Raw genomic sequence first — 27,695 nt, forward strand, 5'->3', positions numbered from 1 at the left:
TGATAAAACATCAGTTTAATTGCGGTGGATATGTATTTTCTTATCTTTTATACAGTGATTTGGTTGGATTTCTATTACAGGTTCCTATTATCTCATAATTATTTTTGCAAAACATCACTTGAATGTGAATGCACCACAACTTTGATTTACAATTTAAAAGAAAAACACATTCATACCTTAGCGTTAGATGTCGAAGTCGTATAAAACCGTAGTAAGGTTACCATAAAATAGAAAGTCTGTGATTTACGATTTTACAACTTCATTAGCCGATTGGGCCGATATGAGTACCTGAACGCAGCAGAAAGGTCGTGGAGAAATGTACGTTATTTAGCTCGTGTACATGTAAGTAAAGCCACTTTAAAAAAACACATAAAAACTAATTTCACCCTTTGTGTGAGGTTAGGTGGTAAATATGAACTTTAGGAAGCCGTCAGAGGCCAGGTGGGTTAACCTTAAACAAGCTAACGTTTACGACAGTCAGATAATGCTAACGTTATGTATGCTAAGTTAGCTTACCATTAGCTACAAGTCAGCCTAACGTCAATGTTAAACCGTTACACTTTGTCTTAACGTTAATGGTAGACTGGTTCATGTAACGCTAAGCACTTAACTAGGTTACAATAAACCTACATAGTGATAAGATAAGATACAATTTCTGGGCTAACGGTCATTGCTAATTAGCAGGTTAGCTGCAGTACTAGCAAGTACTAGCTACTTGAATTAACATCATTAGCCACATTAAGCTAGCTGCTAGCTAACATTAAGTTAACCAGGGAAATTATTATGGCTTATAAAACATTACTCTTACCACTTCCAGACGACTTAGTAGAATAAACATGTTGTATTTGTGGCTGTATGAGTAATGGTGTTGTACTACTAGTCAAATAATTAATTCAAAACTCCAACAGACCATTTGTTTCACCACATAACTGGGACATTCTGTATAAACCGGTCACCATTGTGAGAGTCTCTCCACTATTAATTCTGCATAATTCTGCACAGACTAAACTATACTGGACAGAAGCTTTTTAGGCTAAAAAGAAAATAAAACATACAGGAGCACCTGACCAAAAAACACTAGTTTGTATCAAGGGTTTTTGATATTATTTCAACAGTTTTGAAGATCTAAATAGTTTTTTTTTTTTTCAATTGAAGAAACCCCTTAGGGGCGTCCAAAGTATTTTTCCTTCGATGTAAGTTAATGTGGGACTTTATTGATCCCTGTGGGGAAATGATCTGTTTGGTACTCCCACTATGCAGGGAGGTCAGGCTGCAGAGGAGCAGCAACAGCATATCTGGAGCTGTGTTGCTCAAGGACTCTTCAACAGTCCAGAGGCTCGCCAACCTGGACATGTGATCCCAGATCATTTGGTTAAAGAGTTGAAGGTATGACTGAGGGGATTTTCTGTATCATTTAAAGCACTTCTAAATGTAACTGGACATGGAAAAATGTTGACATGGGGATACATTAGTTGGCAAGTTATACAAACCAAAATACTTTGATTTCTTTTATCTATTTCCATTTGATTATGGTGCAGATTGACACATCTAAACAACAGAAAGCATAAAAAGAGAGGCAGAGACACATGTTTTCTCAGCAGCAGACAACAGTCATATTCAAAGTTGTCACAATGTTTTTCGAGTGTTTCGAGTTGCTCATTTCTTGATTCTCCACAAACACCTGCATGTACATAATATATTTATCTAAATGTGTACAGTATCAGGCCATACAGAGGGGATTTCTCTGTGTCAGTCAAACGTTGTCATCAGCCCTCGACTAAGAAACGAGAGTGCAGAGAGGAAGTTGTCATCTGTGCACCTGCTCCACCCCATTTTGTGCAAATCTAGATGCATGCACGGAAGTCAGGTTTCAGAACAAGAGGACACAGGTGGTTGGTTAGATGCTATAGGCTGTGCCATGCTCTTTTTTCTGGCTCGGAGCGGTAACAGTATGACAGAGTCTGGGTGCACATAGGCTGCCTTTGTGGAGTACAAACCAAAAGTGTGAAGGGTGAAAAGTCAGCAAACCAAAGTGTCTGGAGTTGGAAAGGTGAAGTTAGGGATGGGAACAATACCACTTGACATTAGGCGGCTTTTGGATGGTAATGTCTTTATTTTTTACTGTTAATAATCCTTTCTTTTTAAAAACAGTACAGTTCTATCCTTTGATCCTGTGATGAAATAAGATTGTTACTATAAGCAGGCATGCTTTTTACAACAAAATTACATTTAAAATGTACAAATGATATGATTCTACTGGTTGAGTTGAGAACACACGGCCAGTTAAGTAAGCTAAACCTAAAAACATTACGTGTCACATCTTTCCTTGAATTCTTTATTTTGTTGCTCAGAAAAGCCTCGCACCTGCTGTTACTTGTAGTTGCACAAATGGAAAAAACTAGAACACAAAGAAACATATTTCTCCACACTTAGACTGTAAACTGTACAGTATTTTACTACATTTGCATTTACTGCTGCCGGCAGACGGGGCCTTTGGGAGAACATTTGCATGTGTCAGTCCATTTGTGTAGCATGGGAGAACATAAAGAAATGGAATCAGATACGCGATGTAGACCGAACAGTTTTACAAACTAGGGTCTTGCCTTACTGGGTAATATTATTATGACTTACTGTATATTACTGTGATCAAGTTTACATATTTAATACCACAGTGAAATTAAATAATAACCATGACTTCATCCGTTCTACAGACATTAGAAAGTGTAACGTCTTACCTCTCTTTGTCTTTGGTTTTCACTTTCACAGGTCAAGCCACACAAAGACTAGTTTATGATTTTAAGCTCTGAAGAAGCAACGTAGTAGTGAAACTATTAACACCCTAATATTTTAGTCGCAAGTTAGCGTTACAGAAACAACCACCGCGCTTAATAAGTTTCTGTTTGAATGACGTGCTCAGTATAGGCAGTGGACACCAAAACAAGAAGCGTACTCTTTGTAACTTGAGGCGGATTTAACTTTAAAGGATCAAATATATGTGTATATAGAAATGAGTTGTGATAATAACTGCAAAGGTTGTTGTGTTGGAATGCATAATAGAAACTTTTATTTTGAAAGTTATACTCCAGGGTCATGATATTCAGTGACCTGAGGACAGACGACTCCTAATTATGGGATTTTATCTTTGTACATAATTAGAGCAAATATCGAGGGTTCTATCCCTCACAAATATTCTAAACTTGATCATACAATGTATGTGTTTGAATCCTTCAGAATTGTGTCCATGAATGTCTCACTCACAGTGTTTTCTGTCCTCTTCAGACTGTGAGCTGTTTGTATCAGAGATCCTTCAAGATGAGGTGCTGGGTGAAAATGCCCAAGAGACACGGAAGGTGTTACTGAACAACTTCAGGGTCGTCCATGTCCGGTATGGGTTCTCCCTCCAGAAGCAGCATTGCATCAGTGTTTAGGAAAGCATTACTAGTCAAGTGTCAAAATGTAATTTCATGGCACGATTATCTAACTTTTGCTGTTAATGCCAAACAATAAGCTTAATTATTGCTGTGATTGCTTTAAACACAGTTTGCAAAATTACATTTGAAGGAGCTCATTTAGTGTAATGGTGTCACCTTCATGACTTCATGCTCGCTCTTATTTGTTGTTGTTAAAAGTGTTTAAAGATCTCTGTTTTGATCGGGATTATTAAATCTTAATGTGATGTAATTTACTAGCGTGATGAACAGTCCATGAACCCCCAAAAAAAGGAAACTCTTGCATGAAGTGCGATAGTTCACTCCGGAAACAGCTTCCTGCTCTGCTCGATATGAGACGCTTGCTCTGGTACACAAAACTTGTGGTTTTGTGGTCTTCCGTGCAAGAAAACGATTGCTGAATTGTTAAAGCAATACGGAAGCTGACGCGTCTGACAAATGAAAAGCACAGAAAGCTTTGTAATTCAGTGCAAAAAGATTTTGATATATGCTTATTCAGATTTTTGTTTGACAGAAACCCTCAAGAATTCCCCTTCCCAACATGTAAGTGAAACTACCCAGAATCTCACATCACACACTGCTGTTTCTACACTGAGTTGTTTCAGCTGTGAGTGTGTGTCTGTGTTTGATTACATACTCTGATAGAATTAAGTGCACAGATTATTTATTTGTCATCTTTTGTGTTTCACACATTCAGCGGACTTTAGGGACGATGACGGTTCTGATGACAACCGTAGTTCCAGTCTGGGTCGCTCTGCCCCATCGGACGACGCCTCAGTAGCCTCTGACTACCAGGACGATGGAGCCCCTGAGTGTGAGTTACCAATAGTCCTGATTCTGATTCCCTGTGTGTGTGTGTGTGTGTGTGTGTGTGTGTGTGTGTGTGTGTGTGTGTGTGTGTGTGTGTGAGAGAGAGAGAGAGAGAGATCTTAGGCTATTTGCGCAGTGCAGAGATCTTAGCTCAAAAAGGCCTAATTCTAAATGTCTGTGTGGCAAAGCAGCACTGATGGCTTTTTCTTCACATCAAATGAAAAAAAAGAATATTTCATTTGAGCAGCATACATGAACCTAGATTACATATATATATATTTCATACCATGTACTTTAACTAAGGACATTTTAACCCGAACAAGGGAACCCACATGTCTATATTATCCGTGTGAACATGCTGAAAGGCTACAGCATGCGAGGAATGCTGCACCAACAAAGGAGAAGGTAAGAAGGAGGTGTCGGTGTTACAGGAGACGGTGCGGTATTCCTCTGAGGAAAACTAAACAAATCGACCATCCTCGCTGGCACACCTACACCTCGCCACAGGAAGCACAGTGGAACCCGTCTGCTGGATATTGTTGCTCGCTCTCTTAATTTGAAAAAACAGACAGACCACATCTGTGAACCCCCCCCCCCCCTCTCTTTCACTGGCCTCCTACCTCTCTGCCGGTGACATCAGTGACTCCTCCTCCTCCTGGCCAGTGTAGGCAGGTAGGCCGTCCTGATGCCGGTGAGTTCTTGGAGGTCGGATTGGGGACCTAGAGCTCCCTCCAGTGGCGGATCCTCAGCTCCTGATCCGTCCCCTTGAGCTGTGTGTGTGGACTGTGGGAGGCCGGCCACACAGAGAGGAGGCTTTGTAGCTGCAGGCTAATGCCGTGATTGATTGACCCCGAGCCCCTCTATTCTTTCACAACCGGGTTTGAAATACAACACTGTACCTGAGGGGCCATGTGTGTTCCATCCCTCTCTCCCTTTATCAATCTTTCTCTCTATCTTCCCTTCTTGGACTTGCCCTCCCCCTCCCGTTCAGACTTTTTGTATTTCTGACTCTATGTGCCAGTTAATAGCCCTTGACGTGACATGCCGCAGGTGGGCATTTATTGACCCAGCTGCCTTAGGTGCCCATCTATACCCTCTGCTTTCTTTTTTTAGCTTCTTTCCTGATGTAAAGCTGGAATCATGGGGAATTTCCCCAATAAGGAAAAAAGAACATGTCACATGTTTTGTGATACCGATAGTCGATGCCAGCTGGATGTAGTAAAAGAAAAAAACCCAGATTTCTCCTTTTTTGGGTCCTCTGAAGAGTAACTGCTGCCTTTCTCTGCAACTTTGGAAACAAATCACGGCAGATGGTGGGAAGATAGACCACAAGACAGCGCTAATTCATTTCTTTGAATTGTTCATTTTAGAATAAACAAGGCGAGATTTCCTTCAGGAAACAAACAAAATCAAACAATAAAATGCTTTAAAAAATTCCCTTAAGGCTATAACGATAACACGCCCAACCAAAAACTATGCCGTCTGTTCCTGTGGATGTGATAGTTAAAGCTCGAGCATTGTGTCGCCCCGTTGTTGGCGTGAAACGTGAGAAATAGCCAATTATGCGGCACTTCCACAATCCTCCTTTTTTCTTTCATTTGCATTTTGCTTTGAATATCGAATGTCCCTCGACACTAAACAACCACAAAAAAACACACATTTGTATTGTTGGATCAATAATCATAACATTTGATTCTGTAAGACGAATTCACACCTCACAGCTCGCGTGTCTTTTTATTGCTGCGCCCATGTTGGCGTAGTAAATGGCCTGTGTCCTCACTAGAGAGGGCATGTGGAGTTCATAGTTCATTCTCTGTTCACTGCCGGTTGAAAGACTCGGCTCACGCTTCTCTGCTGGGCGGTCGCTTTTCAATGGAAGAGGGAGTGTTTGTGGAAAATAATGGTATGACCACTTTAATGAAATCAGTCGCATTTTCTTTTTGGAGGAACAATCATCCATGGTGACGAGTTTAATTTTCTTTTATTCCTTTAAAATGCAAAAATCACCACCTTTTTGTTTGCTAAAAATGAAAGGTAATTTTGTGATTTAGAGAAAAAAGCATTTGGCTTTAAGGAGAAGGTAGAAAATGGAGTTGTTTTTTTCCCCCCTCTCAAGTTTAATTGTCTCATTTTATTTGAGGCTACTGTACACAAAAGAGACTTTGTGAGTGTGAGAATGTATTATCCGTGGTAATCGACTGCCTGCCTTTCGCTGCTCTCTGTCCCCTAACCAGAGAGTGAATGAGTGTGGAGTCGATGGCTGCTTCTACAGGAGGAGCCTGTGCCGTTTGATTAGATGCGGTGGCCTGTTGTCTTCAGCGGACTGGGTGACACCACATTTGTAATGGCTGACGGGAACAGATGGAGCCTCCATTGTTTCCCGGGTGTCTGCATGGTAATGTGAACTGAGTTTCACCCGCCGACCGCACCGGTGACCTGACCAGCGCATGCAGCCTCACCCCAGCCTCGTCTGCCCCCTTTACCACCCTCCACCTCTCTCTCACTGCCATTCCAATACATTTTGCATACATCAACAAATACATACAATTTGATCCCTCCGGCGTGTCTCCTTTAACACACACACACATGTATATAGACCCCAGGAGACAGCTGGAGATGTGGGGCTTTTAGCCCTGTCATGCTGCTTGCAGGTCAAGTTTACCAAGTTGAAATGGCCCGTTTGTTTTCCTTTGATTGGTGGAGCACCGCTGGGCGCTCTGGGATGTTTGCTTGGAAGCTGCAGCGATGACAGAGCACCGCATGAAAGTGCTTTGTTTCAGGAGGCGTGCAGAAAAAAAAGATGCCGCTCTTGATGCGTCTCCCTCATCTTCTTTGTGATCGTAACGATTCTATTATGGTCTGTGTTCTGCTCAGGTGTGGATGTAGTATTTTTTCAGAAAACCTAGATGTCATGTGTGCATGTTGTTGCTCATATCAAGTGACATTATCTGTTTGTGTCACAGTTTGTGTCTGGCATATGTCTAATATTTTAGATTGATAAGAAATGTCTCGGAGATCGTTTAATTTGACGATCCGGTGGGGCTGCAAGTAATGATTTTCTTGAGGAATCAATTCACCATTTGGTCAATAAAATGTCTGAATACAGTGAGAAATGTTAGGTGACTTCTTCACATTGCTTGTTTTCAACATTTGCAGTTTTAGGACAAAGAAAAGCATTTTCTTACATTTTGGAGAACTGGGGAATGTTTTGCATCTTCACCATAAAAATGACCGATGTGTTTAATCAATGATCAAAATAGTTGCTGATTAATTCCTGCTCATTAATCAGTCAATAGCCCCAGCACTAAAGGCCGGTGCGGTCTGTTGTGTTAGCCTATTTAAAGAGTGCAGGAATGGGACTCCTGTCAGTGATTACTTTGCCGACCCAATTTCCTAAAGCAATTACTTGCAGTAGGATAACCAATTTGAATTTATGCCTCGCTGTTGCATATTTCTCATTTGAATATGAGTAGCCAATGCACAGTAACAACATTATCACGCAGTGCCGGTAAATAGAATATTAAATCTAAATTTTTGTCATTTTGGCTGCAGCTTTAAACAGCTGTATAGAGTGAAGTGCTTTCGAGGGTGCTTGCTTCGGCTGGTGAAACGGGGGACAGAAAAGTTGCCAGCTGAAGGATTGGTGCTCCATTAGAGGGTTAATCAGCAGGGTTTAAAGCGCCAACTAGCCCCTCGTCTGTGTTTTGAAGGCACAATTAAGTCATGGAGCAAGAGTGTGTTTCTGGGTGCTTCATGGAGGAAGAAATTACATTAAAAGCACAAAAAGGTTGAAACATTTATCCCATTTATTTTCTCATTTGCATGCAGCACCTGGATAGTATTTCATGTCTGCTTAGATGACCTCTTCGCAGGTTTGTTGACCTGTGGTCGTGTTGTCTGCCCACGCACTGAACTCTTGACTTCTGACCTCTTGCACGACCAACCTGTGACCCGTCTGCACTCAGTCCAGAGTTGTGTGAATGATTTGGCCTTCCTGTCACACAACGCCCATCCGTCAGGAAGTTTCTCTGGAGTTTCTGTGATGGCTGATCTACTGTATCTATCCGTCAGTAAAATCCGCCTGAAAGATGAATTTCTCACGGCATTCATCGGTGTATGGATCTCTTGACATTTGGATAGCGGCAGCTCGTTTAGGAAGCGAGGAATATGTTAATGACCTCCAGTCTTCCTCGTTCTCCCTCGCTCCCCTTTCCTCTCTCTCTCTATTACAAACACACACACACACACACACACACATTACGAGGCAGGAGCAGGCTCTGTGCATCGCTGCGACTGCTCGCCACCAGGGTTCAAAAGTTCACACTATTCCCCGAGGGCTACTGTGCTGCTGCAGATGCTGATAGTCTTTTCTTTCTCTCTTTCCCTGCTGCCTTTCTCTCCCTCTCTCCCTCGCTGTTTACACTATTAATCTTGTACACTCTCTCTCGCACACTCACTCACGCTGCCTGGCAAGAAGAGAGCGGCTTGAAGGGGGGATTTGGACGTATTTAACCGAAGGGCATCCATCACTCTCATCTCCGGCTTCACCCCCACCACCGAAAGCCACACTGTGTAGTTTTCTTTTTTTTGCATCCTCTCATTTTTTGTTTTTTCTAAGCCCCTCTGATGCAGCTCTCCCCTCATTTGCTTTGTTTTATTGTTGCATTGCATATAATTACATCCCTCGGTTGCCTCTGGTGTAGCGCCGTTGTTGAAACCCAGGGAAAACAAGGCGAGGGGAAATGTGCAGCAGTCCATCTGTAAAGAGGCACATAGGCAGAATGCAAAGTGGGGAAGCTGGGGCAGGGTGGCTCCTAATCTCCCCCAGAGCTGTCAATGTCACAGACAAATAGCAAAACTATCAGATGCGGCGGGTTCACCCAGAGGTTAGCGTTCCCAGGTACCTCCTGCGTTCACTCCCTCTCTTTCTCCCCTTGCTTTGCAAATGAGAATTTGATTTTGCCCTCCACTGGAATCCATTCCTGGAGATGAATGAAGTTTCGATGCCAAGCCCAGGTGGCCCCGCTGATTTCTTAGGGAAATAAATGGAGATGGGAGAGATGTGTTGGCCTGTACACAGACAGTGACACGACGGCTCCCAATGCCTCTGGGATCCCTCTGTTTAATTGTTGCTGTAATGTAGCACTTTAAGGTCATTAACATGCCCTTGTGGAGTTATTTGAGGATGTTGAGGATACATCCCTCTTTACGCCGGGACCTCCGCTCGGCTGGAAGTAGTGTGTGTGTGTGTGTGTGTGTGTGTGTGTGTGTGTGTGTGTGTGTGTGTGTGTGTGTGTGTGTGTGTGTGTGTGTGTGTGTGTGTGTGTGTGTGTGTGTGTGTGTGTGTGTGTGTGTGTGTGCGCGCCAAGTGGGACAGGGCTGCCAAGGGCTTGTATGCTGTTGGAAGAATCCTTATCTACAATATATATTTACATATGTATATATATATATATATATATATATATATATATATATATATATATATATATATATATATTTATTTATTTATTGATTTGTAGTGGCTGTAAGTTAGCTTATCTCAAAGACATGGAATCAGAGGCCAGTTGATTGTGAAAGCAGTGAGAGTTTTGTTAAAAGTGTAATGTGTTGTATTTAAACAAAACAATTATGAGATAATTAACTTCAAAATGTGATAACAGTTAAAGGCACAACTTTTAAAAATACATACCAGGCTGAAGTAAACATGGTGTATTATTGATCTTTATATTTAGTAGGTCAATCTATTTTATTAAATTAAATATGTTCAGTGATGGTAGTTTTTTTGCGTCTGGTAAAACAAAAACAAAAAAAGACGTGCAAACATAATTTAAAACACGTAGTATTGTGACTATTTTATTGTTTGTATTATGTTATATTTTTCGATGAGTTCATTTGTATTTTGTCATAAAATCCGGGTTAAATCGCTTCTGCTGCAGTGACTGTCAGAGAGGTTGTTAACCGTCGAAACGCTCCAATAAAGATGTTATTTTACCTTTTTTCAGGTTTATTTATTATTTTTAAACTAATAGAAAAGATTAAAAAAGGTTATGAATTAAAGTTTCTAAATTATAAAAAGAATTATATTGGAATGTCTTTTTTTTAATTATTACTTGTGTGTAAATTTCAACCGGTTATAAAAAGTAAAATAATATGTGTGAATTTAAGTAAGTTAATACTGTTAATACTTTATTTATTTAATTGCAACTTTCTTAAAATCATTCTTATTTCCTGTTAATGGTAAAACATGCAAAAACAGAATTACAACATTTTCCAAATTGTTCCAATGAGGCCGGATGAAGTAATTAATCAGCTATTACCTTTATATATATAAAAATATATATATATATATATTTGTTTATTAAAGACTAAAATGGAAATCTGCTAAAATATATTCAATATACCACAGTATGAATATATTATAGAGCACAGAATTTAAATACAAAAAATCTATTAAAACTCCTAAAGTAAAATGTGTGGTGCCATTTAATGGAAAAAAAATCATCTCTAACTGTTGTTTTAATATGTTATTTATGGTTATTTATATGAATCCCAATAAGTAAAAAAAACAGAACTTGGTCCACTAAAAATAACATAAATATAATGAATTTTAAAAATAATAAAAAATCGTATTCTTATGCGAAACCACCTGCTTCAGATTCAAATGAGACTCGTTCGTTGAGCGTTTTGCTTTATTTTCCAGGACAGAATCATTCCTCTGGAACACCTGTTGCCCGTTGGACTACCTGGTGATTTATGAAAGGTGTCAAAGAACGATAGCATCATATAATTGTTTATTGCCATAATATGTAACAGCAGTGACTATAAAATAAGACCAATTATATCAAAAGGTAGTAGGCATGAGATATTGCTCAGAAAGCACGGTGCAATAACGCGGTCCTCGCCAACATACTAACTTACCATTATTGCTGAAATTATATTTAAAGCATTTTAGTGGAAATAACAGAAGCGTTTTAAAGTTGCAATGACTGTACATTCAGAGAGCGAGTGTGTCGATTTCCTCCAAGTGTTCCTCCCTCCAGGCTCTGTCGTTGATTGTGTTACATCCCGTTTTTATCACAGATACGTAGGCTCTCCTGTGGGCCCCAACGCCTCCATTGTTGGTATTTATATTCTTACTACTGTTTCCTTTTTGTCTGTCTCTGTCAGTGAAGCAGCTGAAAACCATCCCCAGCGATTAGAGGATCATTGTATCTGCAGTTAAGCATTTGAATAGTGGTAGTAAATCTAGAAAAGGGAAATTCAGGGTCGCTGTATACGCTGCTTATGGCTGCCCAGGGGGAAGCCGATGTCACATAGTAAATTTAGCCCCTTAGTGTCTTTACTGTGGCCGGCCCGTGCGTTTGAATGTAGGAATGGAGCCAAACGGAGCCCAGAATGACTTGACATCTAATCCCGGCAAAGACGCACAGAAATGTAGTTATTAGATTTTTTTGCTCCTTCCAAATTGCATCAAGCGTAACAGACTAAGTCAGACGATAAAAGAGAGAAACACCAGTTATCTCTGCACTGCATTAAAGCTGCAATACAACTCAATCTCTAGAATCCAACTCTGCAATATGAAATATTTACCTGATCCTCTCTGTGAGTGTATTACGGTTTTTATCCTTCGCTCAGTCGTAAAGCTTTTATCTCGAGTCAGAGATCTGTTGTTTAACCTGATTGACATCCCTGATCCAAAAAAAGAAATCCTTAATCACTCCTGCATAAATTCCCAGTCCCATTAACCGTTACTAGACGAGGATACGGGGCATCATGCGGCCTGATATAATGCACTGCATGTTTTCTTTGGTTCAAACACATGCATTAGGAGGTTCTAAACACGGTTTATGAATCGATGACCACGGTCCTAATCAAATCACGGAGAGGAGAGGACGACATTCTGCCCTTAACCTCAGCTCCTCTCCGTCTCTCTCCTCCCGTCTGTTCGGCCGCCTCGCTGGAGGGACGCGCCGCGAAGGCCTCCTGCTTTAATGAGGAAAAATGTTTCAATTAACTCTGGTCTGAGCACAGATTGAGCGCCGGGTGGGTGAAGGTGCACTGAGTGAATCCTTTTTCCTAATCAAAGGACAGTATCGAAGAGGATTGCGGTGTCTCTCTCTCTCTCTCCCCGTCTGTAGAGTCAGCAGCATTCCTCCTCGTAGCCCCCTCAGGAGCCTCTCGCTGCCTTCTGTTTCACCTCATCAGCAGAGTTCACGAGGGGGTCAGGTCCTGCCCCCCCGATGATGCATTCAATGCAATACCCCCCCCCCCCCACCCCACGCTCAAGGAGTCCGAGGACTAAGCACCGGAGAGAGAAAACATATGATAACTCGCTGGTTTTGATTTCTATCTGCGCTGAGAAAAGGGGGTCACCTCTTCTGCTCGCTCCTAAATACAGAATTGATATTGATCCCACTCATGTGTTACCCCATCGCTTAGTTTTGTGATTTTTTGCTGGCAGTATTTTGTGTTTTTCTCTGGATATAAAATCTTTATTTTGTTTATTTATCTACGAGGGACAGCAGACATTAAATAACATTTAAATTTGCCAGATTTAGCCAGAAGTTTGATGTCCATCCTTAGACCTGGAGCAGGATGACGTAACAAATTATAAGAAACAAATAAACAGGCATGACAAAAAACACAGTGTGGAGCTAAAACAGTTAGTATTAATTAGTGGATAAAGAAAATGAATCAGAAACTGTTTTTATAATCATTTTCAAGTAATTTTCTGAAGCAAATATACCAAAAAACTCACTTATTTCTTCTTTTTCTTGATTCATTTTAATATAATTATATAAAAAGTGAATATCTTTGGGTGTTGGACTGTTGGTCGGACAAAACAAATAAAGCTGTTTTAGTATGCCAACACAGGGTTAAGGAACCAGTGACATTTTTCACTATCAAACGACATTTTATAGACCAACGTTAGCTGCAACCCTAAAGCAGACATAAAACCATCAAAGCACATGTCGGGAAATATCACGTAAAACGATAAGTAGCCCAATAAAAGCTGTTATAGAACAGACGTATACGGCACTCATGACATATAACTTCACAACAACACATGAGACTAAACATTACAAATATACAATATAACCTTACAAGCACAAAGGAACACATAAATATCGACTTCACTCAAAGACTGAGGACACATGACACGTTCACTAAAATGAAAAACAATGTCACAGACATGCAGGCTGCAAATATAATAGAGAGACGTTGATGGACGGAGCAAGATGAAGATATAATCCCTATTTCCATGTCTTTCTAACCATCATAAATACAGCTAGACATCTTCCACATGTGTAGTGTATTATATTATTAGCATACATCAGCATGATTTTTACGTAATCAATTGTGATATGCAACATTTTCAAAGCATGAAACAGCGGTGCAGATTAGGAAAAGAAGAACGTAAGGAAAAGCTTTTTATTCCGACAGCGCTCTTTATTTCCTCCCTCGTCTCACTGTCTCTCTCCATGTAACTGGCTGACTTAAATGCTCCTATATGGAGCTTCGATAGTGGTTCGAACCCTCTGGAGGAGCATGTTCCCCTGCCTGTGCTGTCGGCCCTCTCACAGAAAAGACACTAAAGCGAGCGCTCACGTTCCATCTTCTGCAGCTCCCATCAGCGTCTTCGGTGCATTTTTGTGTTTTTCCACAACATCTTTGTTGCATTATGACCCCCGTTAGATCTAATGTAACATATTAGTCCTCCCACCCGACCATTTCCCTTCACTTTGATTCAGTCTCTATCCAGCCTTTGATTGACTTTCAGCCTAAGTAAAGTGGATTTTAATGAGAGAATACATTAACTCCCTCTGGTCATGCTCACATAAATCAGCCTTTTCTTGCGGGATCAACTGCTGAGCTCATAACACCATGCTGAGAGAGTGTGAATAACCAAATGAGAGATCGAGTCTGTGGCAAACCGCTGGCAGCTCAGATGCATTGTTGTGTACCCCCCCCCCCCCCCCCCTTCGAGTTTAAAACAAGTTCAGAAAGGCAACAGAACGAGAGCACTTATCAGCACCCAGGTCAGCTCGCTTATGTTAATACCACTTTTGTCCGGATCAATTAAACACAAATCTCCAGTCACGTTCTATTGATTATTTCCTTTCATTTGGAAATGGGGTGACTCGCATCTTTTGTTGCTGATGACCACCGAGAGCAGTTAGATTCAGTTAGCGTCGCCTGCAGCAACTCCTCACCTTGATTTACAAAAGCACGTGACGCACCTCTAACGCCGCATCTATCTGCTTCTCTTTGTTGGTAATTGCACTCAGCTAAATAGGTTACGCTGAAATATCAATAAATTGCCATCAAATTAATGTCAATACCAAAGCTGTGGATGGTGCTAATTAAAAACGCAAAAGGGATGAAAATGAAGTCGTGGCATTGCTCTGAATAATTGATAACGCAATTTATGATTTTTATGAAAGAGTGCCGTCTGTCTGCGATTTTGATGAGGCCTTAATTAGATGCATTAATGTGTCTCCGTGCCTGTAGTCAAACTCAAAACTCAAACACCATGATGGTTGTTGGGGTTTTTTAACGCCCTTAATTACACATTTTCAAATAACATTACCTCTTGAATTTCCACTTAAAGCTGCACGGGTCCCAAAGAGGTGTTAGTGTGTAATTTTCATTAAAGGAGGAATGGTTAACTCAGCACCAATCAGGAGTCTGCTTTTGTTTCGGGTGGGATCGGGGCCTGGAGCGAGCAGCTTTAAGCAGACGTGATGTTCTCAGGTTGTGCTGCTACCTTGTGGAAGAATCCAGAACTATTGTGCTCATGTGTCCGGTTTTTCACTGAAGTCATACTCGTGTTTGAGGTTCAGACAAAAAGCGGGACAGTGAAGTGAGGTCAGGGTCACGCGGCGGTAAAGTGTTAAACACGCATGAATGTGTAATGTTTATTGACTCGAAGCAGATCAGACTGATCCCCGTGTTGACTTTGTACCTCCTCGTCTATTAGCCGGACTCGACCTTTGAGATAAATGAAGAGCGAGGGAAGCAGACGGATGAGGGGATTAGAAGTGGGCCGCAACAGGGAAGCAGGCCCGGGGAAAAGAAATGGACAGACTGCCGGCGGATAGATGAGGTGGGGGAGCATAATGACCGCTGTTTGTTATGATGTACTGAATCAGGTTCTCTTTGACAAAACAGTCCTTAGCACCTCTGTATTTATAGTGTCACCGGTCAGTCCATCCACAAAGGCAGGCTGATGATATGTGAGCGTGTTAGTGCCGCGAGGTGTCTGGGGCTCTGCTCTGGAACGACCCGCTCATCCGTCAGGCCCACGGGCTGAAGCGGTGCGGGGTTATGGGATTACAGGCTGGATTGTTGTGAACTTAAATCTCTGGAATGCTAGCCAACCACAAAAAAAGAAGAAGAAAATCAGCTTTATTTGGCTGAAAGTTAGTCAGACAAAACTCCCTGAGAAGAGACTCAAAACAACAACTCTCAGAGAGAGCGTCGCGTAGTTTGAACGTTTTCATGTTGCAGATTTTTATGAATGAGGAAGAGGTTCCTGCTTGTCTAATGTTGGGGGACGCTCTTTGTTTAAACCAGAGGACGCAGATGTGGGATGACATGTCTGAATCACACTGACTAGTGTAAATGGTCTTTAAATTGTTCCTGTGTTTCAGACTAAAAAGGCGGTTCCTGCTCTCCCCTGCGAGGCTCATGCCTGTTGAGTAATGCATTCAGGGGAAGCTGAGCTTTGTTTTTGACACATGGAAAAGCCAGGGACCCCATGTTGAAACACGGGGCGGAAGATGGCCCTCAAGGCCGACCTGGGGTCAATTCTACGAGATCCCCCCTAATGGAGAAAACTGGTCAAACAAACTGACGTCTTAAAAGAACTTTGAAACCAACTTAAACATGAAACAGCTGGTTAAAACGTCCTGGTGGTTGAGTGGTTGAGTTGAATACCATGTAACTACTGTACAACGACCCAGAACGGTGAAAATACCAAACAAATTCATCCTAAAGGATAACTACACCTGCACATTCTGCTTTATGGTCTGTTTGACTCTAGATGGAGCATAATGTACAAAATGAACATCACGCTGTATTGAAGAAGACTTGAAACTAGAGATTGAGATCATAAACTCATGTTTACAATGTTTACTGAGGTAATAAATCAAGAGAGAAGTAGAGTCATTTTCTCATAGACTTCTATACAACCAGAGGAGTCGCCCCCTGATGGTCAGTAGAGAGAATGCAGCTTCAAGACACTTCAGTATTGACATCACTTGCTGTGTGTGAAACACACAACATGTGCATTATTGGGGACATTTTCATGTATTTAAATCATACATCATTGCCAACACGATTCTATGTGAATATTACAAAAACACTATTTAGTGTGGACTTCCTCTTTAAAACTTCTTCTCCTGCAGCACAAATGGCACAGTAGGCTAAATACTTTGCGAACTGCATTGTCTAAACAACTGCACTAATTAACCAAAGCCTCTGAAGTCATGCCGTTGCCCTATCATGTTTAAAATTTGACTTTGCAAATTGCAGAGAGATTTCCACAGGAAGGTTGCTCCCATTAAAAGTGCACTGTGAGCAGATGAATGGACTGCAGCGCTCAGCAGCACTGTAAATGTATTGATCCCGGCTTCCTACAGCCTAGCGGGGATGCATTTGATCTGCAGGGTTGGAGACTTTATATTCACGGTGTGTTTGTGTGTGGTAATAAGGAACATTTTAAGTGCAGCTTATTAGGAGTTAGTGCTGAAACAATCAGGCGTGGAATTGATTGGTTGATTGACAGAAACCATTTTGATTATTTTAACTCCTTAAGCAAGAAATATGGCAAACTTTCTCTGGTTTTAGCTTCTCAAATGTGAGGATTTGCTGCTTATCTCTTTTTTTTTTAAATAAATGGAATTTATTTGGGTTTTGGAATGTCAAGACATCTGAAGAAGTTAGTTTTATATTAAAAACTTTCCTTTTTATAGACGAATGAACTGCTTCTGTTCACAGACTTCGGTGACATCCCCCCTGTAGCAGCCCAGGACCTCGTCAACATCTTGAAGCAAGGCCACCTGGAGAAGAAGCGAAGAGGTACAGCAGAATAATGAGACCGGCTCCGGGTCAAGTGGGTGATTGATTTTAAAAATATATTAGAACAACTGTTGTTCATGTGAGTAATTGTATTCTGCAGATCACAGCTTCTTCGGCTCGGAGTGGCAAAAGAGATGGTGTGTTCTGAACAATTCAATATTCTACTACTTTGGGAGTGAAAAAGGTTTGTTTGAAAATGCCAACGAACAGAAACATCACAGGTTCATAAATGAAATCCGATAACATCCTCCCACTTGTGCTCTTCCCTACAGATAAGCAGCAGAAGGGTTCCTTTTATATTATCGACTACAGCGTGCAGCTGGTGACCAACCTGAGAAAAGACTCCAAGAAAATGTCCTGTTTTGAGTTTTTTTGCCCCGGACGGCGATCTTTCCAGGTTTGTATTACAACAACAAGCCTGATTACTAACTAAAAGTGTGCAATCCAAAGGAAAGGCATGCAGAAATGTCAATACATCAGCAGACTTCAGCTTCTAGAAGATGTTTTGGTATCTGTGTTTAGTTGTCCAGTAAGTAACAAGAACATGAATGAGGAAAAAGATTATTTTAAAGTAATTTAAAAACAGTGTCTTCATTACATAGTTGGTCCACTAGACAGCACTGAGTTGGTTTTCTTCTTTAAAATGTCGCGTTCAATTTAATGGCTCCTGATGAAACATATGTAGTGTGTGGGGCATTGTAGGTAAAACATAAATACATGTCGGGGAGGGGGGTAATATTCTGAGAAAAGGGTCGGAGAATTTGAATATTCTCTGAGATTAATTAATCGATCATCACAAAAATTAACCTGTTAATTAACCTATTTTGACAGTCGATTAATTGCCATAAATTCAGTAGTTCAGACCTTTCAATTGTTGTCTGCTTCTGTATGTCCTCTATGATAATACACTAAATATTTTTGGACAAAATATATTTTAGCACGTCGCCTTCGGCTGTAGGAAATTATGAAAACGATTTTTCTTTGGTCTGTAAAATGTCAGAAAACAAACGAGTAATTGATTAATTGAGAAATAATCACCAGATTAAACAATAATTTAAATAATAGTGATCAGAATCAGAACCGTTTTATTGCCAAAGTACTATATGTTGCACATACAAGGAATTTTGACTTGGTGGATTATGTTTAAATTAATAAATATTTGCATTGGCCTCAAAGATGCAGTATCAGTCGAGCTTTAATCTGAATCGTATCCACATGTCTATACGGCACATTAGTTATACTGTCGATTATAACACAGTTATGTCTTAATTGAATATTTTAGATCTGATAATTTTATAGCTACATCAAGAGGGAACATTTGCTCTTTTTCTTGCTTGTTAGGCAGCGAGGAGGAGAGTCGGTGTGCTGAAGTGAAGATTAAAAATCAGCACTTTTATTTCCATATAAATGCACGTTTAGATGTGATGATAATTGCGTGATTATTGCCACTGTTTCCCATTAGCTCACTGCCAGCAGTCCTCAAGAGGCCAGAGAATGGGTGGACCAAATCAATTTTGTACTTAGAGGTAAGCCAGCATCTCTTTCTAATCTCTTCCGGTATTTATTGCAGAGCGTTCTCTGCTTCATTGCTTCTCCTAAAGTTGCTTTTCTGCGTGTCCTCATTTGAATCAACAGTTTAAGGTTCGAGGATGTCACGTGTTGTTCAGATTCTCAGACAAATTGATATTGGGTTATATGAATAAAATTGGCTTGTGTTGACTTTTTAAAAGCCATATAGGTTAATTGGAAAATACAGTTAAAGCAGTTCAAACCGTCCAAACCTCTTCTTTTCTACATTTTCCACTAAAGTTCTCTCGTGTGTTTTTCGAGGGGCAGAAAGGTCAGAAATGAAAGGGAGCCCTTCATCATCTCTGACTCAGATAAAAAACAACCGGATCCATCACACGCTGCACAGCCGAGTCCTGAATCTCCTCATTCGACATGTCATGTGCACCATCATGTAGCTCTAGATCTACTCCCCCCCCCCCAACCACTCCTCCCCTAACCCTCCTACCGAATTCCAACTTACAGGAAATTGATTGGTAGATGTTCTGGTTATCCTCCAGTGACATTGATTTCTGCTCGGCCGCTGGTGTACGGCGGAGGACCTGATACCCTGTGTTAGAGCTGCCAGTCGCCTGCAATGAGACGGCTCCTCCATCTGAGCGAGCAGTCCTGCCTCGTCTCCTCTAAAATGGGCTCGGGCCGGGCCACTGATTTGCGGGAAGTAACAGACACTCTGCAGTTTGTCTTACTTCCTTCCAGACGAGTTTTACTACGAAATGCAGTCCTGATTCAGAACATGTAGATGATTCTTATTCATCCTCTTCACCCCCTGAACAACGCTGACCTGTACTTTCAACATGTACTGTCATTTTGTGGTCGCTCCTCCAAGAACTTTGTGGGAATATTATTCTTGGCATTTAGCCTTTATTTAATATTGATAGTGGAGATGCAGATAGCGTGTGCAGGGAGAGAGAAACGGCTTTGACATGCAGCAAAAGATGCGATTAATAACTACAACGACAGACAACCCAATATTCAGATAAACAGAAGATAAAGAGGAAACATGGGGAGGCATTTTTAGGTATAAAAAGTAACTTTTCTGCATTAAAATGTCTTAAAACAACTAGACCTACATTATATAGTTTGTTTCGTTGTTAACTTATGTTATTGCAAGTATTTCCAACAATTTTCAAACCGGAGAAAAGTGTAATTTTAATCAAGTTAACGGTCCAGTTCTTTTGGCCGCCTGTCAGTGGCGGCATATCTCCTTTGTTCATGCGTCAGTGTATCAAAATAAGCCATTATTTTGATAGACGTTTTCGATCTTGGTGGTTTTTAACTCTATGGTTTAACCTGGATGAAGGATTTTATCCGTCAGACTTCTTGATCTTGAGTGATCAGCGGTAGCTCGTTTGTTTTCTGACATTTTATAGACCAATGATAAATCGTAGCAGCTCAAGTTGACGTGCTAAAATATGATTTTAACGTGAAACTGCTTTATTCACTGTTTTTACTGGTTTTAATCACAGGGTCCATTGTTTTGTCGAGTAAGAGACCTCTACGGATAATTCTGCTCCCTGTCAAAAGATCCTGAACCATAAACTAAGAAGGAATCATATTCTGGAGAACATGATGTAAATGGTGGTGTTTTAACTGTTAGTCAGACAAAACAAGGAGTCTGAAGACGTCACTATCGGCTCTGGAAAATAATAAATGGCCGTTTTTCCACTATTTCAGACTTTGCAATTAATTGCTTTGCCAAAAAAAAGATAAACACATGAATAGATGATGAAGATCATCTATAATTGCAGGCAGAATTCAAGCCTCCAGCTTGTCATTGCTGCTCTGCGGCACGTGTCCTTGCCTGTTGTGCAGTCAGGACCCTTTGAGCATTCCTCTCACTTTACCCTTTAATGTATGTGTGTGTCTTTTGTGCCACGCTGTGCTCCATCTTCACGCTAACGCTGCTCCTTCCCTCCATAGATATCCGCTCCACCTCCATCCCTTGCGACGATGACGAGCAGGAGGAGGAAGAGGAGACCTATGATGACATTGAAGGGTTGACCAGCCCTCCGTCGTCGCGGCCCGCCGCTGCCCAGGCCTTTCAGAGCGGCAAACTGGGAGGGGGGCACGAGACGGGGGAGGTCTACGAAGAAGACGACGACATCTACGAGGTGCTGCCTGGTATGAGGACGTGGTTACACACACACACACACACACACACACACACACAGATAAATAGACAGGAGGGCTGCACATACAAACTCTCATGATACTCACTCAGACAAATAAACACACTCGAGAGCCCTGAGGGATTTTTGCAACAAGAAATATTTGTGATGATCTCCCCTGGCTGTGAAATCTGTGTTGCCAGGTACCTCCCTACCAGCGCAACACCCAGACCGATCGCTCATTTTAAATCAAGCAACACTAATAAGCTTGTCGGGGCCGAGGTGGCTGCTGCAGAGGCACACGGGGCAAGAAGGGAAGACTCTACTTCTACTAGAAACCAGCTTCCTCCTTATCTCACCGAGAGCCATCTCTTGAGAAACAGTTATGTTGTTGAAATCAGCGAGAGCCGGTTGTTCCGAATGCTCCGTCATAGAACGTCCAATTAGCTAATGTTGCCAGGCAACAAATAGCCCACAATTCAATCCGCTAAGCAGAGTTTGGGGCTAAAATTGCCTGGCAACAGCAATTTAGTTGAAAGGAAGCAAAAAGACGGCATCTCGCAGTGCTTAAAATAGTTCTGGAGCTCTTAATGTCACATCTTGAACAGAAATTAGAGTTTGATTGAGAATGTTGGGAGTCAGTGTGTGAGAGTCTCTACAACCCCATGTGTCAGGGTGGCTACTAGATGCAGAGAAGGACAAAAGGGGTGATCTGATCTTCTCAGGGCCGTCGTCCATCACTCTTTCTATTAAATAAGATACATCAAGATTCTGTTTCACTCACTGACTACATTACCTTTGCCAAAATCACTGGCGAGAGGGAAATCAGTCTTCAGACTGTCACGGCGGCGTTCACAGCCATCTGGGAAGAGGTACAGACTCTGACCACAGATGGCATATCGAATGACGGGCTCTTTCGTTCACTTTCTCACCCCTTCACTTATCAATCACCCTGCTCCTCTCTTTGCTCACTTGCAGCTCTTACACAGTGATTCGATACTGTTAAATTATTAGATTTTATGGTTAATGTTTGTATTTGAAGAATCTTCCTTTCTTAACAAATAGAAGTATTCCTGGATAGAAGTATTTTGTTAGTTTGTCACACTTTACTTCCTTCATTGCTCATACAAACGTGCAAAAGTTGTTCAAGTTTTCTTTGGATTCCTAAAGTTCTTAAAGGGAAAATCCAGCAGATTTTAAACCATCTTTGTATCGCAATGTGAGTTGTATGTGCAAATGAACTGTGTTCGGTTTCCTTCCGTGAAGCCAAACATCATTCATTTTCACATTGCAAAGAGACAAAGATTCCCTAAAATATTAAATGTCTGGAAAATATCAAGAATTTGAAAAATTGCACATCAGATACATTTTAAATGTTGAGTATGAGTGAAGCATCATTTTCCCTGTGATGAGCTCCCTCTGTTTTGTGGGAGCAAAACTCCCAACATGGCTCAGTTGCAGGCAGAATGCAGAGCGACGGTGGTATCGTCTCTGATCCTGATGACTGATTTTATTGAGTGGAAAATTAAATCACATTGATATAGAAACCGTTGGCCCATAGCGGCGGCCTCTCCACTGAAGGATGCTCTCATGTGCTGCAGTTATTGGAGTGTTGAACAAATGTTTGGACCCTTTGCAAGCAGAATCAAAATCACCCTTTTTTTTGGTGTTGTAACAATGCACAACATTTTTATATTTTATTAGGTAAGCCATAACGTTGAGATTTATGATTTGTTTTGCATTTTTATATTTGTTTTATTCATGAAATGTGCAACAACCTGAAAGAAAAGCAGCAGAAAGAGATCGCTCTAACCTTTACACATAAAAAACGCATCCAAACTGTATGAATATGCATGTGGATATACAGTATGCGTGTGTGTGTGTGTGTGCGTGTGTGTGTGTGTGAGTGTGTGTGTGTACGTCCTCCGCCCTGGTCTTCCTGGAAGCAGAGGCGCAGGTTGCGCTGGAAGGTGGATAGTGTTGCTGGGTTGTGGCGTGGCTGTCAGCCTGCTGCTGTTGAGGATGGATGTGTGAGACAGAGGGCGTATCACTGTGTCACCTCTCAGACCACCGGGGGCCACGCCCCGCAGTCAATAGCAAGTCCGCCTCCGCGAGCCTCAAAGACTCTTCTTTTTCTTTAACTTTTCTCTGATGAATGTGAACAAATTGATCCTCACCGAGGAGTTCAGTCTGGTTAAAGACAAACAGACGTCTTTTATCTTGTGGAAACACGTTCGGCACTGGCTGATGATCCGTTTTATTTATTTTTCTATGTTTTGTTTTATCATGATGCTTTTTTTTACCCCACATTAGTCCTTAATGTGTGAAACAGAAAGAAACCTCTGCTTTTCTTCAGCAGCAGGTTGTGTTTCTTGTCATTATTTTTGATTTTCCCTTTAGATAATGAAATTAAAATGTTTAGGACTTAATATCTATTTATAATGTTCGGTCACAAAACCCATTTTGTTCTGTTTGCTGTGCTTTTTTTTTTACTTAGAGGAGGATTTTCCAGATCCGACAGATGAGAGCAGTGAAAAGAGCAACAAACCAGGTCAGAACCTCATTACAGTCCTCTAATAATGAGGGAAATCTCCAGCTTGATAGTTTGCTGTGGGAAAAGAACCTATAGTCTCGCTCTTTTACTTAAATCTGCATTCTGCATTTCCCATTTCCGCTTGGTCATCAGATTACGCTAACTTCTACCAGGGTTTATGGGATTGCCAGCCCGACGAGCCGGACGAGCTGCCCTTCCAGCGAGGAGATCTCATCTACATCATTAGCAAGGTCAGCAAAAAATGATAATCCAAAAGGTTTTTTTAAAGTTCTCCCAGAATTCTGTGGTTTCTGGACACACTTTCAGTTGAAATGGGAGACCACCGTTCACCTCTAATGGAAACCATTCCTGATTGCACCCTTGACTCAGGGACATAATTACAAGATCAGTTAAAGTAGTTTGAAATGTGATGCAAATGTGTAGAATATGTAATTATTTGAGGGTTAAACAACATCAATGCCAGTAATCACTTTGCCCCTCGTTTACTCTCCCAACATGCTGATATCCCCAACGGCGAAACCCTTCTGTTAGTGAGCGCCCGTGACTCGATGCAGCAGCGAAGCACCGACAGCGGCATTGTCTCTTCCCAGGCCACTAGGGTGAAGTGCCGTTCGGGCGCTGCGTAATGGTGCTGTTGTTCATTACGGAGCCTCTATCACAGGGGTTAATTGAGTAGGCAGCCATGCGAAGCCCTTCCTTTCTGTTTGACGTAAACTGCAGGTGAAGCCATCCTGCATCTCAGCTCTTTTCCCCTCTCTATCTATTTCCTCGTGCTTTATGGCCGTCTTGTACTTACATGCAGAGTCTCTACCAGTGAAAAGCCGCCCTACTGGAAATCAATGGCTTGTAATTTGGGCACTTTTGCTCTGCTGCGTGCAGGGACTTGTCTCCCCAGACTGTTTCTATTGGTCGGTTTGAGATTGAATCATCATGTTCTGTGTTTTGGCTAAATTATCTGAAGTGTGGAGGGAGGAAGAATTTACAGTGTATTCTGCTTTTTTTTGTGTTGGTAATTATGCAGTAGAGATTGAGAAATGATGTATTCAACCTCATCTTCAATCAGCAGCTGCAGCCCCTGAATTTTAATTATTTGTGATGTTTTCCAGTTTTAGTGCAGAAAACAATAATGTTTTGACTTTTTATCGTATATTAAAGGAGTTTAAGACAGATAAACACACGGTTTATGTGGAAGGATATACAGCTCTTTTGTTTGTAAGAGCAGATATGGCACAGGTGAAATATGCTCTTCACACAAGATGGACTTTTAATTGAGGCTCTCTTGGCAGTGCCAGATTAATGAGATGCCAGCCTTCGCTGTCTGTGCGTGCTGGTTGATAGGGCGAAATGTCAAAACAGCCATGTCCATTTTTCACGTAAGGATGACAAAGGCAGTGTTCTTGGGGAAACAAAGGGGAGCTGGCTCTGCACTGCTGATCCGCCTCATACAGCCTCAGCCCTGCCTGTATTACTTTTCACTGTATGGATCACATTACTGCTTCTCCGAAGACCTTAAAAGCCAACTAAGTTCCAGGTTGTAAGCAAGACTAGGTCGTAGTATCTCCCAATCTTAATGACAGAGATTACTCTTGTTTTGTCGAGCCGTACGCTGAAGTCATAACATAGTGACGGACTACGAGAGAGTATTCTAGCTTTTCCTCTAATGGATTTAAAGCCAGGGTCTGGTAGTAAATTATTCAGAGGTGATCTCCGGACGGCTTCCGACGCTTTGGTTCGGTGTGACGACACGACTCCGCCCGCGTCCCATTTTGTCGTCCTAAAAGAGTCACATTTCCCCCCATGAATAGCATTATTTGGATTATAGCCTGTAATCGGCTATTCGTTTTAATGAGCCCTTGGGGAGGGCTTCCCTGCGTCTCCTGTGTGCCCGCGTTCGGGGTTTTTTTACGGGTGGGGATTCCTGAGAACCCTGACCTCGATGAGTGAAATACGGGCCCTTGGCTAGAACTCAAGTCTGTCGCTTAACTGGGGACCTAGACACATGAAATGGCTGTAATAAAACCAGGGCCCATAAATTCTCTTAGAGGGTGGGAGGCCTGGTTGTCTGTGCTGTTATGTCAACACTGACCATAATTACAAGGTAATAAGGACACGCTCTAAGTGCTAAATCAATGGTGCTAACAAACTGTTATTTTTAAAGCTGGGATGTGATTGACTGCTGAAGTGCAGAATGGGATAGCCACAGGCGCGGTGTCATATGGCTGTGAACTGAGGAGAACATGCCGATTGTAGAAAAGGCCCTCATCCATCATTATTGATCTCTCACTTACTGTAAAGTGGGGGCATTTTTACTGTATTTGTGTTATTTTCCCCCTTGTGTGTTGCTCTGTGTGCGCATATCTGTGTGTCCCTGACAAAGTAAATAAATTAGGAACCTCACAACTCATATGAATCCCATTAGTTCAAGAGAATTAATCTCGTAGTGAGCCTCCGCTGCCGGTTCCAGCGATGCCTAACTTGCTTTCCGCAGAGCTCGACGGCGATGCTCAGCGCGCTGATACATGAGGTACGAACACACAGTTCAATCCATCTTGTGAGTTTTGCTCTGGCATTTCATTTCTGAGAGCTTGCATTTCTCTAATGCGCATTATAGCTTATACGCTGACGTTTTAGTGTGTGATGACAAACACTGGCGAGCTCAGTTTTCTGCCACATCACACTGAGATTTTTTTCTTAACTCGATTTAAATTGTTGAGGTGTTTCGCTCACATTCCCACTGCATCGTGACATGCAACAAGATACCTGTTGTAGGATTTACAACGTGAACGTGGGATCAATTTGTCACGGCGGCATGAAGCCGTTGTTTCACTTCTCCCTGACACGCGTAGTGCCTGTGTACTTAGTCGGGCATGTTCCACACTGAACCATAAGGTTGCGTTGCATTCTTGCCCTCTAATTTATGTGTCCAGAATCAAAAGAGATGGGCTCTACAGGTCAGCTATCACATTCCTGTATTCCCACAGGCACTCATGGAGAACGGCGGGGATGGAGTGGGAAGAGATTTATGGCACAAACCCATCCAGGGTCCTTAAAACTCTGGCAAGCGCTGCTGCCACCTCTTCCTCCTTCTCTCCATCGCCCCGCTCACCTCTCCCCTCCTTCCCACCAGCCGTCCAACCGAAACGCAGAGAGAGGGAGACGAGCCAGCCAATCCCATGCGTCCCCCAAAGCCCAACGTCACGCATCACATTTGGCCCAAGTGTTTCAGCTGCAGCTGCTTGTCAGGGACGAGGAGAGCGTGGACACCACTGACACCATGTGGCCGTTTCTATCAGTCTTTTTATTATACGACAACTTCTACAAACACCAGAAGCTGATTTACAGCCTTATAGATTTACTTGCTGTGATTTATAGCCTCTTATAAATACAAGTTATGATGTTAAAGATTGAAATAGGAGATTCTGAAAGTCATTGTGTTTAAATGGCCACTGGTTTTCTGTCCGGGCTACCTGTGACAGTCCTCTTTAGGCTCATAACAGGCTTCTTCTCTGTTTAACAAGCCCATTTCTGGCCGCTGCCCACAGGTCACACCGACTGAATACAGACGAAGAAAAGAAAAAGTGGGCAAACAATCAGATGGGAAAAGTCAAGCAAGAGAGACAAAGAGGGTGGATCCTTTTATTCTTTTGTGTGATCCTTGCCCCCCCCCCCCCCTCTCCTTTCTCCTTTTCTCTGTCACACACCCATTTAAAGACCCCTGGCTGCTATTGTGGCCATAGACACCAAGACGCTATAGACAGGCAAGACATCCTATTTACCACCCAAAGTAGCAGGGGGTGAGTCTGGGGTTTGGGGTCATGCAGGAGGCAGCGGTCAACTCCCGGTCAACTACAGTAGGTCATTATTCAGCCCAAGCCAATAGCCCAGAACCGCGTCCGAGCAACCCACCCCCAATCCATTCTGCCTAATTATTATAAATGAGGGGTGGCGTAAACAGCCATCATTACAGACACTCAGTGGCATACACAAATCCACTTTAAATTGCTATTAAGTTAAGGAGCTATCTGTAATCCCAGGCGTGCATTAGAAAGGAGCGAGTAGGTTTTCTTTTTATTAAATCTCATCGTCCCTGAGATATTTTCAAACGTTCTCATGCTCTGTCAT

General features: G+C 41.9%; 1 protein-coding gene across 1 annotated transcript in view; it reads left to right on the forward strand.

Annotated features, from left to right (window-relative positions):
* Window positions 1-1,989: 1,989 nt before the first annotated feature.
* Window positions 1,990-27,695, forward strand: part of skap1 (src kinase associated phosphoprotein 1) — a 30,569-nt gene continuing 4,863 nt past the window's right edge. Inside the window, exons 1-11 of the mRNA XM_079293136.1 lie at window positions 1,990-2,102; window positions 3,280-3,385; window positions 3,964-3,992; window positions 4,147-4,263; window positions 17,262-17,342; window positions 17,443-17,526; window positions 17,615-17,739; window positions 18,805-18,868; window positions 20,832-21,032; window positions 23,517-23,570; window positions 23,706-23,803. Of these exons, the coding sequence (XP_079149262.1) occupies window positions 2,063-2,102; window positions 3,280-3,385; window positions 3,964-3,992; window positions 4,147-4,263; window positions 17,262-17,342; window positions 17,443-17,526; window positions 17,615-17,739; window positions 18,805-18,868; window positions 20,832-21,032; window positions 23,517-23,570; window positions 23,706-23,803 (999 nt within the window). The 5' untranslated portion in view covers window positions 1,990-2,062. The remainder of the gene's footprint in view (window positions 2,103-3,279; window positions 3,386-3,963; window positions 3,993-4,146; window positions 4,264-17,261; window positions 17,343-17,442; window positions 17,527-17,614; window positions 17,740-18,804; window positions 18,869-20,831; window positions 21,033-23,516; window positions 23,571-23,705; window positions 23,804-27,695) is intronic.

This window comes from Melanostigma gelatinosum, assembly GCF_949748355.1.
Source record: "Melanostigma gelatinosum genome assembly, chromosome: 21".
NCBI lineage: Eukaryota > Metazoa > Chordata > Actinopteri > Perciformes > Zoarcidae > Melanostigma > Melanostigma gelatinosum.